A 16,865-nucleotide genomic window follows, 5' to 3' on the forward strand; every position below is an offset into this window, starting at 1 on the left:
TGGAGAATTCTGTGTATGTTTTTCTCCATGTATCTTATACAAATAGGTCATGTCAGAGTCTTCAATCCATTTTCAATTAACCTTTCTGTATGACATGAAGTCTAGTTTCATTTTTGTGACTGGGTTTTCCCCATTTGTTGAAGAGGTCCTCCTTGCTCCACTTCATACATCGAGCCCTGTATCATAAATGAATTCTGGGCTCTAAATTGATATAAAGACAATCAACAGGTCTGAGGAAAAAACATTATTACTGATCATTGAGTAAATGCAAATCAGAATGACATCACTGACACTATACTAAAAAGCCAAGAAATGGTTAAACGTTTGCGGAGTCGTTGCATATGAAGGATGCTAATTCAATCCTGGTGGAACCATCTGGAAAATAATATAGAATCTTCAAAAAATTAAGAATAATTTGACCCTGTAATTAATTTTACTACTGGCATTATCTAAATCAAGAATACAAAATATTAATCAAAAAGGACATATGCCTATCTTTATTCAATTCAGCATTATTTATAATATTTACAAGAACTAGAAACAACCCAAGTTCCCAACAACGGATGAGTGGATAAAGAAATTGTGGTGTTTGTATGGCTGACACCCAGTCACAAACAATTTTGTAACTGTGTATTTCATGGAGATTCAATTTAAAAAGGAGGGAAAAAATATATAAAACTTTTTAGTTCTTGCTAAAAAAAATTTATGTATGGTGTATATATACATATATATATACATATACATATACACATACAATGGAATACTATTCAGCTATAAGAAAAGATGACTCTTGAGAAGAAAAGGACAAATACTAGATAACTGCACTCATTTAAGAGTATAAAGAAACAAAGCAAGGGATTATTAGATTATGTCCAATGGGAACAACCCTGAGATATATTTAAGAGAACTATAATCTAAGGGCTTTCGGGAGGTAGGCAGGAGGACAATCCCATGGGATAATGAGAGATCGGTGGTGGGATCCTGGCACACAATGGCAGCTCAAGACTGGCACCACTCACCTTTACAAACTGCAGGTTTGACTGCCATTCTGCCAACCAGACATTCTTTCAGCATGGACTCATAATTGACCCATCGATGAACCTGACACAGAAAATAAATGACAACATCATAACTAACTATACGACATTTGAAAAGTTAAGCATCAGACTGAATTAGCCAACAGGAACTGATAGGCAACGTGGGCAGGGATTACTCAAACAGCCTTCTGAAACTCAGTGAAAACACGCACGTAACAGGCACACATGCTCGCACGCGCGCACGCACACGGGTGGGGTGACGGTGGACGCTGAAATGACCCAGCATGATGTCAGGCCACATTCTGTTAGTTCCCTTAGAGAAGGTGGATTTTCAAGGGATTGGGCAATTGTTTCTGAAAAACAGGGAGGGTATGTCAATCAGTGTGAAAATTTCTGGGACACCACATACTAGACGACTTACTGTCTAGAGCTTTCCAGAAATTCAGGACACTCTTTCAGATATCCATGGGGCCTCAGGTTTTGATAATACGAGGATTATGTCTTTTTGTGTTTTTTTTTCCCCTTTTTCCACAGTGCTGACATTTGCACTGTCAACAATAAAATTGAGGGAATCTTAGCACTCATCAAAATGTACTAAAATCATTATTTTCACCATCAGAGGACACAAAGAGGCAGGGGTTTCATTAAAGAATATGTTTTGTGATATAGGGGAAAATACTAATTAAATAAAAGAAAATCTCAACCCTGGGCTTGCTCTTCAAGTCCCTGTTCTTCCTTGAGTGTGTGTCTCACTAGCTTGTCTTGTTAGGCGAACGTGATAACCACTACCCTACAGAAACCAGCCTCGCTAGCTAGCTTGTCTCGATGTCTCTTGGCTCACTTATTTCCATTCTGGAAAAGCCCGTGTGGTCTCTTAAAAACAATATTTCCCCTCTTTCTCTCCTCTCACATCTTCCTAAGCAAGTTTGATTCAATAAAAACCACCCTGCTTTACTAATAAATAAATAAAAATCTCAGGCCTTGTTACAGGTTTTTACTTTATCTTTTTTAACATTCAGTATGAAAAAAACGGTGTGTCCTCAAAAAATACTTTTTCAAAGTAAAATGAGAGTCCAGAGGAAAAACAGCTTGGTAACTGTTTGATTTACAAATTCAAATGGACAGTTTTCTTTAAAACCCACTTAAAAGAATGACCTAACGACCCATAAACAAACAGGTTACTCAGACAGGGATATCTGACAGACATTTTCTTGAAAATGAAAACCTGAGACTGTCACTTCAAAGAAAATAACCAACAGCACTTGTTGAAAAAGTTACCAGTGGAAATAAACTTAAAAAATTTTTTTCTGAAGGGCAACTTTTCAATATGCATTGAAAACTTTAAATAGCTGCTTTTTGTACCAAGTAATTTGGGAATTTACCTCAAAGAAATATTTGCACACATATATGCATGTACCAAGATCGTCATCATAGTACTATTTATTTTAGAAAATATTGCACACAACCTAAATGCCAACTATAAATGATCAGTAAAGGAATATGATAATATGTTACTCAACAAAGCACAACAAAAATCACTAAGGTAATTGTCATATACTCTGTAAGAGTCGTAATCATATACTCTGGAGTAAATAAATGTACAGTAATACAGCAAATGTGTAAAAAATATTTATATGTATAAAGTAAAGTAAGTAAAGTAAAGGTCCTCCCGTTGATCGTCAATTTGCTCGAGCAGGCCCAGTAACCTTTCCATTGGAGACTTTGTTGTTACTGTGTCTGGCATATCGAATACTCTCGGTAGCTTGCCAGGCTCTCCGAGAGGGGCGGAGGAATCGAACTCGGGTCGGCCATGTTGGCCGCTTGTAAGGCGAACGCCCTACCTGCTGTGCTATCGCTCCAGCCCAGTATATGTGCTCACTTCGGCAGCACATATACTAAATATGTATAAATAGATACTTATTTATTAATTGAAATCATTCACTAATGTATACAGCAGATTATCTCAGATGTATGGGATTTGGTACAATTTTAATTCAGGAAATGAAGGAAATCAAAACGGCAAAGTTCTGGAATTTCTCAATCACAAAGCCAGACTTCAGTACATATAACTGGTGGAAAAATGGCAAGGATTTCAGTTTGCTCACAGCAAATTACTTATAGAAAATATTTACCTTGATAGAACATTTGGGGGGCTTCAAATGTCGGATGAATTATTTTAATTATATTTCATAGTTAAACTAAGTCTCTAAGAGTCATAGAACAAGGTGCTAAAAAAATATATCTTTTTTTAGAATACTAATCCAGCTGACATATTGCCTTAATTAGTACCAAAGATATCAGGACAGTATTAGAAAATCTGGGCTAAGGAAGATCATTCTGGTTTGATCTAAGGCAGTGATTAGATACCAGATGATATAATGTCTAAAGACAGCACTGCAGAATGTTTCCAGTAACTGAATGCTGGGGTATAAGGAGTCAAAGCAAAGAGGCTTTCTGTCTTCATGTTCAGGCCACCACAAACAGGAAAGGGAGGAAAGGGAAGATGAGTTGCGATTACAGAGAATACGATGAGCTGATAGGTCAACAGGTTATCAAGTACTCATTAAGCACAGGATTCTGTTGTTGCTGTGAAGGCCACGCCCAGCTGTGCCCTTAGACAGAGGCAATGTTGGCAATGTGGGGGGCAACAGGACAGCTGAGGCGGGAGCATGTAATAAACACACTCCCTACTACTTGGGCCAGACCCCCGGCCCCGCCCATCAGACTTCTGGAAACTCAGCTTAGGCGAAAAATTAGAGAAGGAAATCTGATAACGGAGAGATTACTTAATACTGTGTGTACAACTCAAGTAGCGTGGGAAAGATGAAATTTTTCAAATACTGAAAGATGAGAAGCTTCACCACAGTTTCCAGGACATCAAGATAGTCAAAAAATTTTAAATCAAAGAAAAAGTAGCAAGAGTCCATATATTCAGCCTAAAGAGGGTACAGAGAAGATAAAAAAAAGAGAAGGATAGCAGTAAACTTTCTAAGCAAATGTTCTCAAATCTTTCTGTTTGGTGCACACTTCTAGGATCAACCAGTATCAGATGACAAAGGAAATTCCCCAATAATCTCCCAAGCATTCCGACCAATGGGCAAACATAAGATCGCTAACCCAGGAAGACATTAACAATCAATGGGATGCGGCCACTCTCAGCAAATGCAACCAAGTACAAAGGTGCCCGCATTTAAAGATAAGACAAATTCTATTTCTGGCAACGTGGTCAAAAAAAACATCCTAAAATGTAGGAGAAACTGAAGGAATAGGTACCAAGTGTCTTTTTGATGAGATAGTAACTATAAATATAACCTAATCTCATTCAAGTGCCTCAAAGGATATAAACTCAGTAGGGGAACACAGTTAACTACCAAGAAGTACAAAACAAAGGATGTGAGAGGCAAAAGCAAGTGTCTCTTCTTCTGAAGAGTTTTTTTTTAAACTCACAGTTCAGCAGTTGATGGCAATATACATGAGGTAACTTTTAAATAGAACTAATTGTTTTTAGTAAGGGGAAATAAGTAATTCACATATGAGTTGAGACAGCCACACATACACACAGGTTCTCTGCTGCTGCCTTAGAAAATTTATATTATCTATTCATCTATTAACACAAATGAGAAAAGAAAAAGCACAGAAAAGGTGCATGGCTTGTTCTTTCCTCTAACCACCCCTGCCTCCTATAATCTAATCATAATTATTACCACAATCAACTAAAATAAAATAAACACCTGCCACAAGAGGTGGCTTCAAGCCCTTAGAAGCACTGTCGTAGTCGGTTTAAACTGCCTTTGAAACTTTATAAAATTCAAAGGCAAATGAAATAAATGGCTGTTATTTGCAAGCATTCTCCAGAATTTCAAAAATTCAAGCTAACCGCACTTTATGCGATTACAGTTATTTTTCACACATGCCACGCTGCTCCATCCAAGAGCCCTGGCTGCTTCTTCGTAATGGCTAGACTCACTTTCCACCTCTTACCTGATCAAAAAGTTCCGTTCCGTCTGCTCCTGCTGCTCTCATCAGCTCATCTTCTCCACCAGGGTGATACTCCATATATGGACTGACGTTATAAACAAGCCCTATTGCAAAGCAAGGAGAAACAATATCCTAAAGGAACTTACTTGAAAAGAAGCAAACTAGAAACAGGAGTTTAAGTACACCTTTACCAGGGCTGGAGGGATAGCACAGTGGGTAGGGTAGCCTGACCTGGGCTCGATTCCCAGCATCCCATTTGGTCCCCCGAGCACAGCCAGGAGTAATTCCTGAGTGCATGAGCCAGCAGTAACCCCTGTGCATCACTGGATGTGACCCAAAAAGCAAAATAAATAAATAAATAAATACACCTTTACCAATAATCTTACTGAGCAGATCATGATTTTTTTCAAACTATTAAGAATAAAAAGTATCTGAGATGCGATCAGATGCGACCCTTACAAATGAATCATAGTCTGCCTGTTTTTTGAGTCCTGGCAGATAACCTGAGCTCCTGCTTCAGAAGCACAGGACAGTAGGACACCACCCTGAAAGTGGTGACGAGAGAACCAGAGCTAGAGTGTAGCCAGCAAGGAGCTTGCCTTGGATGCATGTGGTCCAGGTACAATCTCTGGCAACCCATATGGTCCTCCGAGAATCACCAGAGCGATCCCTGAGTACAGAACTAGGTGTAGGAAGACCAGACAACTGTGGATGTAGCCCTCAAACAAAAACAAACAAAAATTCGTGCCCAGAATGTTAGCCTTTGCAGGTGTTTCCTGGAACTCCATTTCCGCAGAGATATATAAAGGAGACAAGATAACCTCTGTATACTCAGTGAGTCATGCGTCAGGCGAGAACTTTGGAAATGGGAATCTTTCATAACGGGCAGGAAGTATGCCTGTCCTTTCTGGGAGGACACATTATTTTTATTACGTTCATTTAGATCAGTCTTTTCTTCTAAACGGAGATGCTATCTTGTCTGTTTTGGGGGCCACAGGATATGCAAACAACCCTAAAAAGACTATCGAGTACAAAGACAGCAGCTCTGCTCACAAGATGTGCAGAAAAACAGAAGATCGATGATGAACGTCCTCTAAGCAGAAGGGAAGAACGAAACACTCGCACTAAAGCTTGAAGAACAGATCTATGAACACAACACACTAATACTTCCACTCTATCACCTATCTCTGCCCTCAGAAAGAACTGGATGAGGGAAGGGGAGAAGCAGTCGCGTCTGCTGTCTCAGAAAAGGCTGAGCAACGGTGACTGACCACTGGGGCCTGTTTCATGAAAGCCAGCTAATGGTTGTCTGCAGCAGCCCCAGGGAAAAGGATTATTGTTTCCATCTCAATTACGCATTTTATCCTTTAAAAATATTGATTTTAATAGATTTATTTCATTTGTGCATATACCTAACTGTATTTCTTAAAAAACAGGAACGGGGACCAACACAGAAAAAGAAATACGTTGATGATTAGCGTTTCAAAGGAAGTGTTTTTTATTCTGTTTAAAAAAATCCCTGGGGCCAGAGAGATAATACAGCAGGTAGGGCACTTGCCTTGCATGTTGCCAAACCGCCAGCATCCCAGATGGTTCCCCAAGCACAGCCAGGAGTGATTACAGAGTGCAAAGCCAGGAGTAAGACCTGAGAAATCTCAGGACGTTGCACCGAAACAAAACAAAATCCTTTGCTTAAAAGAACTGGAGCCGGAGAGATGGTACAGGGGGTTAGGTGCTGCCTTGCATACAGCCAACCTAGGTTCGATACAAGCAGCAAATATGACTCTCCCGAACTCAGCCCGGAGTGACCCCTGAGCACAGAGGCAGGAGTAAGCTCTGCGCACAGCAGGTGTGGCTGCAAAACTGAAAACAAGTAAAATCAAAACTAGACCGTAGAGTAATTCTACCCTAAGGATCTGAGTACACTGAGAACAACGAACTTCCTTATATGGAGGACTATTGATTATTTGATGACTTCCAGGCATTCAAGTGACCACAGTGACTTAAAAGTGTTCACCCTATACAATAACACTGGAACGGAAGAAGAGCCTGAACTTCAGAATTAAGAAAAGTACTGTAATGTTCCTACCAGTGTACTCCAGATTTCTTTATAAAACTTCTTGAAAACAGGCACAAATGGAGGTACACCTTGTAAGTTTGGGCATCCACGCAAATACGTCTAGTAACAACAACAACATAGTACTGAAGAGTTTCCTCATTTTCCTTTCCCCATAAACCTCACATCGCCAAATTTAGGAGGCATTTTCCTATTTAATGTTCCAAAATGTACAAATGCCAAGTTATTTTTTTTTTTAAGACATTCAAAATACCCTGCAAATATAGGAGCTCCTAACTTCGTCTGCAATCAGGCTTTCACTGTAGTTCAGTTTCTCAGGAACATGAAATCTAAAACAGGATCGATCATCTAATGTGCTGAAATGTCATTGTTTCCTTCAGCAACAAACAGAAACACTGATAACAGCTATCTGGGATGAGCACAGAAATCTTTGAAATGCCTCAAATCTCAAATGCCTCTGCTATCTCTTACTTTTCTTTGACTAAGACTGATCACTATGAACCCAAAGACCATTTCTTACCCCGTTTCAAACAGACAAAAATGAGGAATACAAATAAAATCACTAACTATAATGGGAATACCGAAGGCTCAAAGGAAGCAGAACCTAGAACTGGTCTTACAGAACTAAGCTTACCAAGGAGAGGGCCAGGCCAGGGGAGAATCGTGTATAAACAAAAGCTCTTTAAGATCCAAGGTCCTTAAAAAAGTTGGGGGAGTGGGGGGGGGGGGGGGGAGAGTACATGTGTAGTGTGTGTGTGTGTGTGTGTGTGTGTGTCTGCTTTCTGGATCATACCCAGCGATGCTAAGGCATTATTTCTGGCTCTGCACTAAGAAATTACTTCTGGTCGTGCTTGGGGGACGTTATGGGATGCCAAAGATTGAACCCGGGTCAGCCGTGTACAAGGCAAACGCCCTACTCACTGTACTATTGCTCTGGCCTGGCCCTTAAAAAAATTTTAAAAGAGATCTTAAAACCAAAAAGTCAGAATCAATGTGATATGCAAAAGTGATTATTTCTGCAATAAGATTTAAAATTAACTTTAACTCCAAATTCCCACAGTAAATACACTCCGCAATGGTAAACAGTGAAGTATGAATACTGAAAACCAGAGGCAAATACTTGGCACACAGTGATAAACAGTAAATGAATTTTTGTTGACTGCATATAAGATTGCTAACTTAAAAAAAATTAAGGGGGAAAATAATGTTCTTATAATGGCATCGTAGTACCACTATACTGAAAAACCCAGGTCATTTTTGCAAATGCTGTGACTATTTTGCCATCTTGTGTTCAACCGAGACACTGCACATTTTATTTTTACGTCACTATTAGTATTTTTGCTTTGGGCCCACGTCCGGCAGTGCTCAGGGCTTACTCCTGACTCTGTGCTGAAAAGTCAATTCCTAGAGGTGCTAGGAAGACCACAGCTAGTGGCAGAAATGCATCAGGGCTGGTTGTGTGCAAGGGGAGCATCTTAACTCTTAGAGTGTCTCTCTGGTCCCAGTAAGTCGAATTCTAAAAGGTGTCCCTGAGATTCCCACCTCAACCACTGTGAAGATGTTCTGCAGAGTTACAAGCCACGACAAGTAATTTCTGTACCTAAAACAATACTTCTTGCAAAGAACACTGAAGGGGACAGAGAGAGAGTACTGGAGGTAAGGTGCAGTCCCTCCAGTACTATATCAAGCCCCTATCTTAGGTATTTTATTTTACCCGTTTTATTTGAGTTGTAACAATTGAGGTCAGAGTGTGTCGATATGTAAAATAACTACTGTGGATTTTCATTTTATATTTCAGCACCTTTTTGCTTCATCTATTCCAAAGCTTTGTGAATAGTCATAATCTGTCTCACTAATGAACTCTTACAACACTGCAAACTGTCTTATTTCTAGTAATCTTTGCCTTTGTCTGGTAGTATTTATCATAGATTAACATAGGACAACCGTATTATCCTTACTATACTACTTATTATTATTATTATTTTGCTTTTCTTGGACCATACCCAGAGATGCTCGGGGGTTACTCCTGGTTCTGCACTCAGGAATTACTCCTGGTGGTACTTGGGGGACCATATAGGATGCCAGGGATCGAACCCAGGTCAGCCATGTGCAAGGCAAATGCCCTGTCCACTGTACTATCGCTCCGGCCCTACTTAGTAACAATTGTTTTCTTCACATTTATTTCCATCCTTCTATATCTTAAGTGCATCTCTACAGAAATCATATAGTTATATCCTGATACACATCTACATGCAGACTATCTTTTGATTAGAATGATTAGTCTATTTATACTTATGTTAGATATTAATGTGGAATTGAGACGATACATTAGTCTTCCTCCTTAGCAAGTTTTCTGCTTGTGTGTCTTTTCCTTTTTCCCTGCCTTAGTGTGGGCTAACCAAATATATTTTAGAATTTTATTTTATTGGGGCCAGAGTGGTAGCACAGCCGGTACAGCATTTGTCTTGCACGCGTCTGAGCCAGGACCGATCCCTGGCATCTCATATGGTCCCCCAAGCACCGCCGGGAGTAATTCCTGAGTGCAGAGCCAGGAGCAACCCCTGATCATTGCCAGGTGTGACCAAAAAAAGAAAAAAAAAAAAGAATTATTTTATTTTATTTTAGTTGTAAATGTTTGCTTCTTAGCATTCTTTTCAAAGTGATTATTCAGGCCAGAAAGATGGCAGAGTAAGCGCTAACCTATCACTCAAATGAGAGAAAGAATCCGGAGTTCCGACCTCCGTCATCAAGAATCAGGGATGCTGCCTCGTTTGCCAAAGCATCGAAAATCAGATGGCTGGACATGTAATGCGATTTGGAAACAACTGCTGAACTTGAGCCATTACCGACTGAATTCCATGAGACGTCAAAAGATCGTCTGGCTGCCCATTTACGAGATGGTCAGACTTCTTTGTCAAGACCCTGAATGATCGGTTTGAGGCTCTTCATGTCCCTGGAGCGAGCAGATGCCACTGGGCTACACTAGCACACGACAGGGATGAATGGAGACATTACTGGCACCTGCTAGAGCAAATCGATGTGTAACAGGATGACAAGTGATCCAGTGATCGTTTCCTAAGGACATCAATGTCCATCTGCTATCGTTACCCTTAAAACTGATGAGCTTCCGAAAATGATGGCTAGAAGAATCGGTCGAGATGGGAGATTTGTGTAGAAAGTAGATAAAGGACCAAACATGATAATCTCTGAGTGTCTGTATTGCAAGCCATAATGCCCAAAAATAGAGAGAGATTCTGGGGAATCATGTCAGCCATGGAGGCAGGGGGAGGGTGGGGATGGGGGGTATATCGGGCATATTGGTGGTGGGGAATATGCACTGGTGGAGGGGTGGGTGCTTGATCATTGGGTGATTGTAACCCAAACAGAAAAGCCTGTAACTATCTCACGGCAATTCAATAATAATAAAAATAAATAAATAAATTTAAAAAGAAAGAAAGAAACAAACAAACAAACTAAGTGGAACAAACTGAAAAAAAAGAAAAAGAAAAAGAAAACCAAACTGATGGGCTTCCTTTAGAACTTCTTATAGTCTACGTCTGCTGGTACTAAACCCTCATTTTTTATTTTTCTGAAAAAATGTTTCTTACATCTTCGTGCTTATATAATTCAGCACCATTAAGATATTCAATTCAGAGCTGATTGTGGTAATTGTTGGTCTGTTCGTTTAACATTTCCAGCAATGCAAGTGATCTTGCAAACACTTAAGCCACGCTCACAAAGCATTTGTGGTTGGCAGAAACGAAGAGAGTCCTAGGCGCTAGCCTGATGTTGCAAATGGAAGCCCTGGATTGCTGCTCGAAACACCGGGAACTACAAGTTCCACCCCTACTTCCCGTGAGGCACCGGGAATAATGAAAGAGCAGAGGACTTGTGGCTGCACCAACAGATGGGAACACAAGCCCAGAAAAGCCCCACAGGACATCAGAGCTGGCCACGCTTCCAGAGGGTGGGCTCAGAGAACGCTCTTGATCACTGAACTGAGGAAACCCCTGGAAGAGAATTTCTATGAAGGAAAAACGATGAGAAGAAATTCAAGAATCAAAGGAGACAAAACAGAAGGAGCCAAACAACAAAATAGCAGAATTCAGCAGCAGACTGGAAGTAACAATTAAACCAGTGACCTTAAGGATAATCACAGAGAGCGAGAGAGAGAGAGAGAGAGAGAGAGAGAGAGAGCGAGAGAGAGAGAGCGAGCGAGAGAGAGAGAGAGAGAGAGAGAGAGAGAATGTGCCAGGCTGCGAGATGGAGCGCAGAGAGATGAGTGGGAGAGACAGAAGGAGACTGGAATGGGGGCAGCGTGAGACTAGAATGGGGGGCTCAGAGAGACTGGGGCAGGCGCGTGGGGAGGATGGAATCAACGGCAACGGATCAACCAACCAGCTTGGCTCACGTTTCACCCACCGTCTGCCCGGGCCACCCTGGCTGGGTGAGCGGCCCGGGCCCACCCAGAACCTGGGCGGCCGGGGAAGAGCCGTTGGGGCCCCCCCCCGGCTGCCCTCGGAGTTTTTGACACCTACCCACTGTATTATTGCTCTGACACTGAGATACTCTTTCTCTTTATTCCAATTATAAAGGGCAAAGGAGAAACATTCTTCTATAGAAACAAGGCATTACTGAACACACACCACTTATTAGGAGAATCAAACTGTCAATTAAATTAAACTAGGTGCTAAACTGCCTGACAGCAGCTTGTTCTCTTTCAGAGGGAATGCACTATAGGAATGACACGTTGAAAATCAGCTACAAATACTGTCCAAATTCAGAACTTATTGTCTGTTATAAAGCTAATCTTATTCTATATCTAGTTGAGAGTCATTATCACTGTCACTGTCACCCTCCTCCCGTTGTTCATCGATTTGCTCGAGCAGGCCCAGTAACGTCTCCACTGGAGACTTTGTTGTTACTGCGTTTGGCATATCGGATACATCATGGGTAGCTTGCCAGGCTCTGCCGTGCGGGCGAGATACTCTGGCTAGCTTGCCAGGCTCTCCGAGAGGGGCGGAGGAATCGAACTCGGGTCGGCCATGTTGGCTGCGTGCAAGGCAAACGCCCTACCGCTGTGCTCTCGCTCCAGTTGCGAGTCATAGTACCATATCATGGAACCATTAGACTATGCAGCATTACAGCTGGAAGGCTCGGTCACGAGATCATTTGGAACATAATACAGAGTACCTACCTCGTATGCATATCCAACAATCATCCTTTGTGTTGTGTTTTTTAAGCTCTTCTTCACTGACTTCAATTAACCTTCCCTTTAGTCCTGTCAGATCCTTTCCACTTTTGGTTAATCTAATCCAATCCATAAGGCTTCTGCCTTGTTTCAGAGGGACCTACGAAGGGAAAGGGAGGGATTTAGCGGAACCTCTTCGAATTACTTGCCTTTCGCCCTCCACCTCCTGCCTCTGATCTTGGGGCTCGTCACTATTCCTATTCGCATTTCTACAAATCTCCTGACAGCTTTGGAAGTCGTAAAAATCACTTTGGCTGTAGCATCTTTATAAGTTGAATGTTATACAAAATACCTGGTCTATGAGGCGAGGACTGAAAATTCTGTCGCATAATGTGAATCCCAAGCTTATCATAGTACAGCAGTAAGAGGACTGAACCTGAAGTGCAAACGTATTTTAGTCTGGCTCTGCCTCTGAAATGTTACTTACTCACTTACAAACTTCGGCCAAAACTCCTTCACCTCAAAAATGTAAAAAGCAGGACGAAAGTAATAGTACGGTAGGTGGCGTACTCGCCTTGCATGCAGCTGACACAGGTACAGCGTTCCCATGTGGTGCCCTGAGTCTGCCAGGAGTCGTCTGAACCTGAGTGCAGAGCCAGAAGTAACTCCCCAAGCACTTCTGCGTATGCCCCCCTCCCCCACCAAAAAAAGTCAAAAAACAAACAAAAAGAGGGACCAAGAGAGATAGCTCAAAGCAAAAGTGAATTTATTCCTGAGTTAGTGAGTTCACGATCTTTGTATGAGAGCATCTGAATGTAAAACTCAGATGCTTAAAAAGTCAAAGATTATTGCACAGTTTAAGACCATAGGCCTGGGCCCCCCCTGTGTATCTCTCATGCCGCGGCTCTCTCTGCCAGATCCAAATGTCTTGATCTCTAGTGCTTCATGATCTAGTTTTGTTCCTACACCATTCTTGACTCCAGTGTCTGTGTTCTTGATCCGAAATCTGCCCGACCTGATCCCGGGAACACTGTGACCTGTGCTTTGTAACCCATCACTGGTCCTCGCAGGGACTGTACCACAGCATCAGAGACTGTATGTATCTTGATGTCTTTCATTTCCTTAGTCTCTGGCCAAGGTTAGATGCTCATGTAAGATCCCTGTCTGTCTGGGCATAGGCGCAAGAAGAAGAGAGAGGAGAGAGAGGAGAAAGAGGGGAGGGGGAGAGCAGAGAGAGGGAAGAAGGAATAGAAAAAAGAGAAAGGAAAGCGGAGAGGGGGATGGGGTAGTCTTGCTGGGGGTTTCTTGTTACTATTTCCCACCCCCAGGGGACCCTATGGGATGCTGGGAATTGAACCTGGGTCGGCCATGTGCAAGGCAAACGCCCTCCCCGCTGAGCTATCACTCCAGCCCATTATCCATTTTTCATTGCATCCCTTTTCAGGCAGTGAGATTAAAATGACTGATTAACTTAACCTTAGATTACCAGTTTATCTGCTGCTCCACCTTCCCACTCCCATATAAGAGACTTGAGAACAGGTTTTGCATGTAGGTGGCACTACAAGGTCCCCCAAGCACTACAGAGACCACCCCCCTAAGCGGGGTCAGGAACAGCCCCTGAGCATCACTAAATATGGCTCAAATGTTTTAAGAAAACAAATTAAATACCTGAAAGGGAAATACGAAAATATAAACAGCTGGTAGAAATTAACAGATGTCGTGGTAGTGGTGAAGAGACTAAAGTCTTCTGTGGCTCTCAAAATTTGTATTACCTGGCCTTTTGTGGGGGGAAAAAAATGCCTACCCTGCCTGGAAGATTTAATAATGGTATGCTTGTGTGTGTGTGTGTGTGTGTGTGTGAATTTTTTGTTTCCTTATTTACGCAATACAATTTGAAGGCTTTTAGGTGAAAAATATCACAAATATTTTCACCAATTAAGACAACCTTGTAGAGCAGTTTCAAACTCTTTCTGTAGGATTTGGTTGTCTAACAGGCATAACTAGTCTGCAACCTAAGTATTACAGGAATGTAAAACTACATTCAAGGAAATGTATTGTTACTGGCTGAATGTTTGTTCCCCCACGGATTCATGCATAAATCGAACCCCAATACCCAAAGTGACAGTATCAGAAATAGGGTTTATAGTAGGTGACGGGGCCCTTGGGATTAGGATCTTTATAAAAGAGGCCTCAGCGAGTGCTTTCATCCCTTCTGCCAAATAAAGACCCACATGACTTCTAATATTTCTAAATTCCCTAGAGTGGTTTACCAGCTCCTTCATGATATGGCCATAATTTGCTGCACTAGATCAATATTTGAAGTTTTGTTCCCTCCCTGAAATATTTCTGCTAAGCTGGAACTGATGTTCCTGCCTGACACGAAACTGAGGCAAGCAGGCAGAGGGTTTCTGGCAATGGGTTCCCAAGGAATCAAATAAAGACGTGCTCTGAAAAGGATTTTTGGGTTTGAGGGGGTTGTTTTTTGTTTTTTGCCGTGCCCCTGTCTCGGGCTCAAGAGTAAAACCACCCAATCAGACTTAAAACCAGCCCAAGCACCACTCTAAGACGATTCAAGACCCCAGCTGACACTCAGACAATCCAGCAGGAGCGAAGGCTTGGTAAGGCTTTAAAAGCTGATCACCTGAAAAGGCTTAAAATCCTTGATCTTTGACCAATCCCAGCAAGGAAGTCTCATCTAAGAGTCCCTGCACCAAAGCAGTTCGTGAAAACACTCTAAACCCGACACTGCAATTACAAGAGCAAGTCGTGGAACGTTCACTTTGGAATCACCCACATCCCTACTGGGGATGTATATTCCTTTTTTTGATTTTGTGGGATTCCCACTTCTGTTTTTTACCCCTGCACAAAACCAATTAAGTTCACTGTAAATATATATATATATATATATATACGTATGTATACATATATATATATACACACACACATATACATATTTATACACACACACACACACTCTGGAAATTATTTTCCTGGATGTTGAGATAAGAGCGGAGCCTGGGTGGAGCTCTGACTTGTTTTCCTAGTCCTGCTCTTCCCAGACACACCCCAGCGACTCCAAAACTTCTGCTAGGATCAACCTCCTCCCCTCAACGCCCCGACGCCCCCCCCGCCCCCCCCCCCCCGCACCTGTATGATTTCCTCCAGAAGCCTTGACTTCAACCCCTTTGCAGCCACAATAATAATAATAGTATGATAATCACGGTCACGGTCCTCCCATTGTTTAATATTTATTTAATTAAATATGATAATAGCCCTAAAGAAATTTAGAACCGAATTGAAAATTAGAAACCAGCTAGTTCCTCAGGGCAGGAGCAGCTGTCCTCATCCAGTCCTTTCCCAAATGCCCAAGATAAAGTTAGGCTGAAAGCTTAATCACTTAGGCCCACCCCTCTGCAGCCCGTCCTTGCTATATACCGTTGTTCCCTATAAAAAACACTTCCAGGGGTCAGGGCAATAGTACAGTAGGTAAGGCACCTGTCTTGCATTATCTCTGGTACCCTAAATGGTCTTCTGCTTCTGCCAGGGGGGATCTCTGAGTGCGTAGCTAGGTGTAAGCCCAGAGCACAGTTGGGTGTGGCCCAGAGAAAAAGAAATAAAACTTAAAGCTCACTCCCTGTGAACAGAAGGACAAATGGTTCCTCTGAGGACCTGAGTCCAACCATCTTGCAAGCTTCAGGAAACAGGCCAGTGTAACTGCTCCACTACTACCTCGCTGCTAAGTCAGCCCCACGGAGCAGTGGCATTTCTAGAACCTTCCTGATTACAGTAACACTGTTTTCCTGTCGAACCGCATGTATAACTGCCTATTTACTAGTCTATGCTGTCTGTTAGGCTTAAGAGTCCTTGAAGACAGAAACCACATCTTGATGGAACTCTAAGGGAGATCGTCATCATCATGCTAATCAGGGATACGAAGAGACACCATATCTGTGCCTCTAAGTTTTCTACTTTAAGTGGACAATGAGGGCGCAACTGATCACTTAATGGAAAAGAGGTGGCAACACATACTCTAATTCAAAGATTCTCTCCATATTTAGCTTGGGCAACAATTCAACTGCCAAAGAGGAAACAACACACTTGGATGACATAGAGAGCAAAAGTTGAATTTTACAGCTGTTGTCAGAGCATATCAAGTCTAAAGGGTCTAAGGCCACATTTCTTTTTTTTTTTTTTTTGCATAGCTACATATATATTAAATTTTTATTAGTAAAACATCATGAGGTACAGTTGTAGACTTACAAATTTTTGTGCCTGGGTTTCAGTTATACAATGATCAAATACCCATCCCTCCACCAGTGCCCATTCTCCACCACCACGGATCCCAGTATCCCTCCCACCCCCCATCCCCCCCATCCCACCCTTGCCTCAGTGGCAGGGCATTCCCTTTTGTTCTCTTTCTCCTTCTGGGTGCTGTGGTTTGCAAAAGAGGCATTGAGTGGCAACCATGTTCGGTCTATAGTCTACTCTCATTACGCATCTCCCATCCTGAGAGAAACCTCCCAACACCCTTTATTTGGTGCTCCCTTCTCTATTTGAGCTGCCTTTTCCCCTACCATGTGTG

The 16,865-nt window shown here is 42.0% G+C and overlaps 1 protein-coding gene across 1 annotated transcript in view; it reads right to left on the minus strand.

The window, feature by feature from the left end:
* LOC130019123 (cytochrome b5 reductase 4) overlaps positions 1-16,865 on the minus strand; it is a 58,494-nt gene that overhangs the window by 39,238 nt on the left and 2,391 nt on the right. Inside the window, exons 2-4 of the mRNA XM_056109706.1 lie at positions 12,290-12,443; positions 5,019-5,119; positions 1,020-1,101 (exon numbers count right to left, since the gene is read on the minus strand). Of these exons, the coding sequence (XP_055965681.1) occupies positions 1,020-1,101; positions 5,019-5,119; positions 12,290-12,443 (337 nt within the window). The remainder of the gene's footprint in view (positions 1-1,019; positions 1,102-5,018; positions 5,120-12,289; positions 12,444-16,865) is intronic.

The sequence above is a fragment of the Sorex fumeus genome, unplaced genomic scaffold, assembly GCF_029834395.1.
Source record: "Sorex fumeus unplaced genomic scaffold, SorFum_2.1 ptg000008l, whole genome shotgun sequence".
In the NCBI taxonomy this organism is placed as follows: Eukaryota; Metazoa; Chordata; class Mammalia; order Eulipotyphla; family Soricidae; genus Sorex; species Sorex fumeus.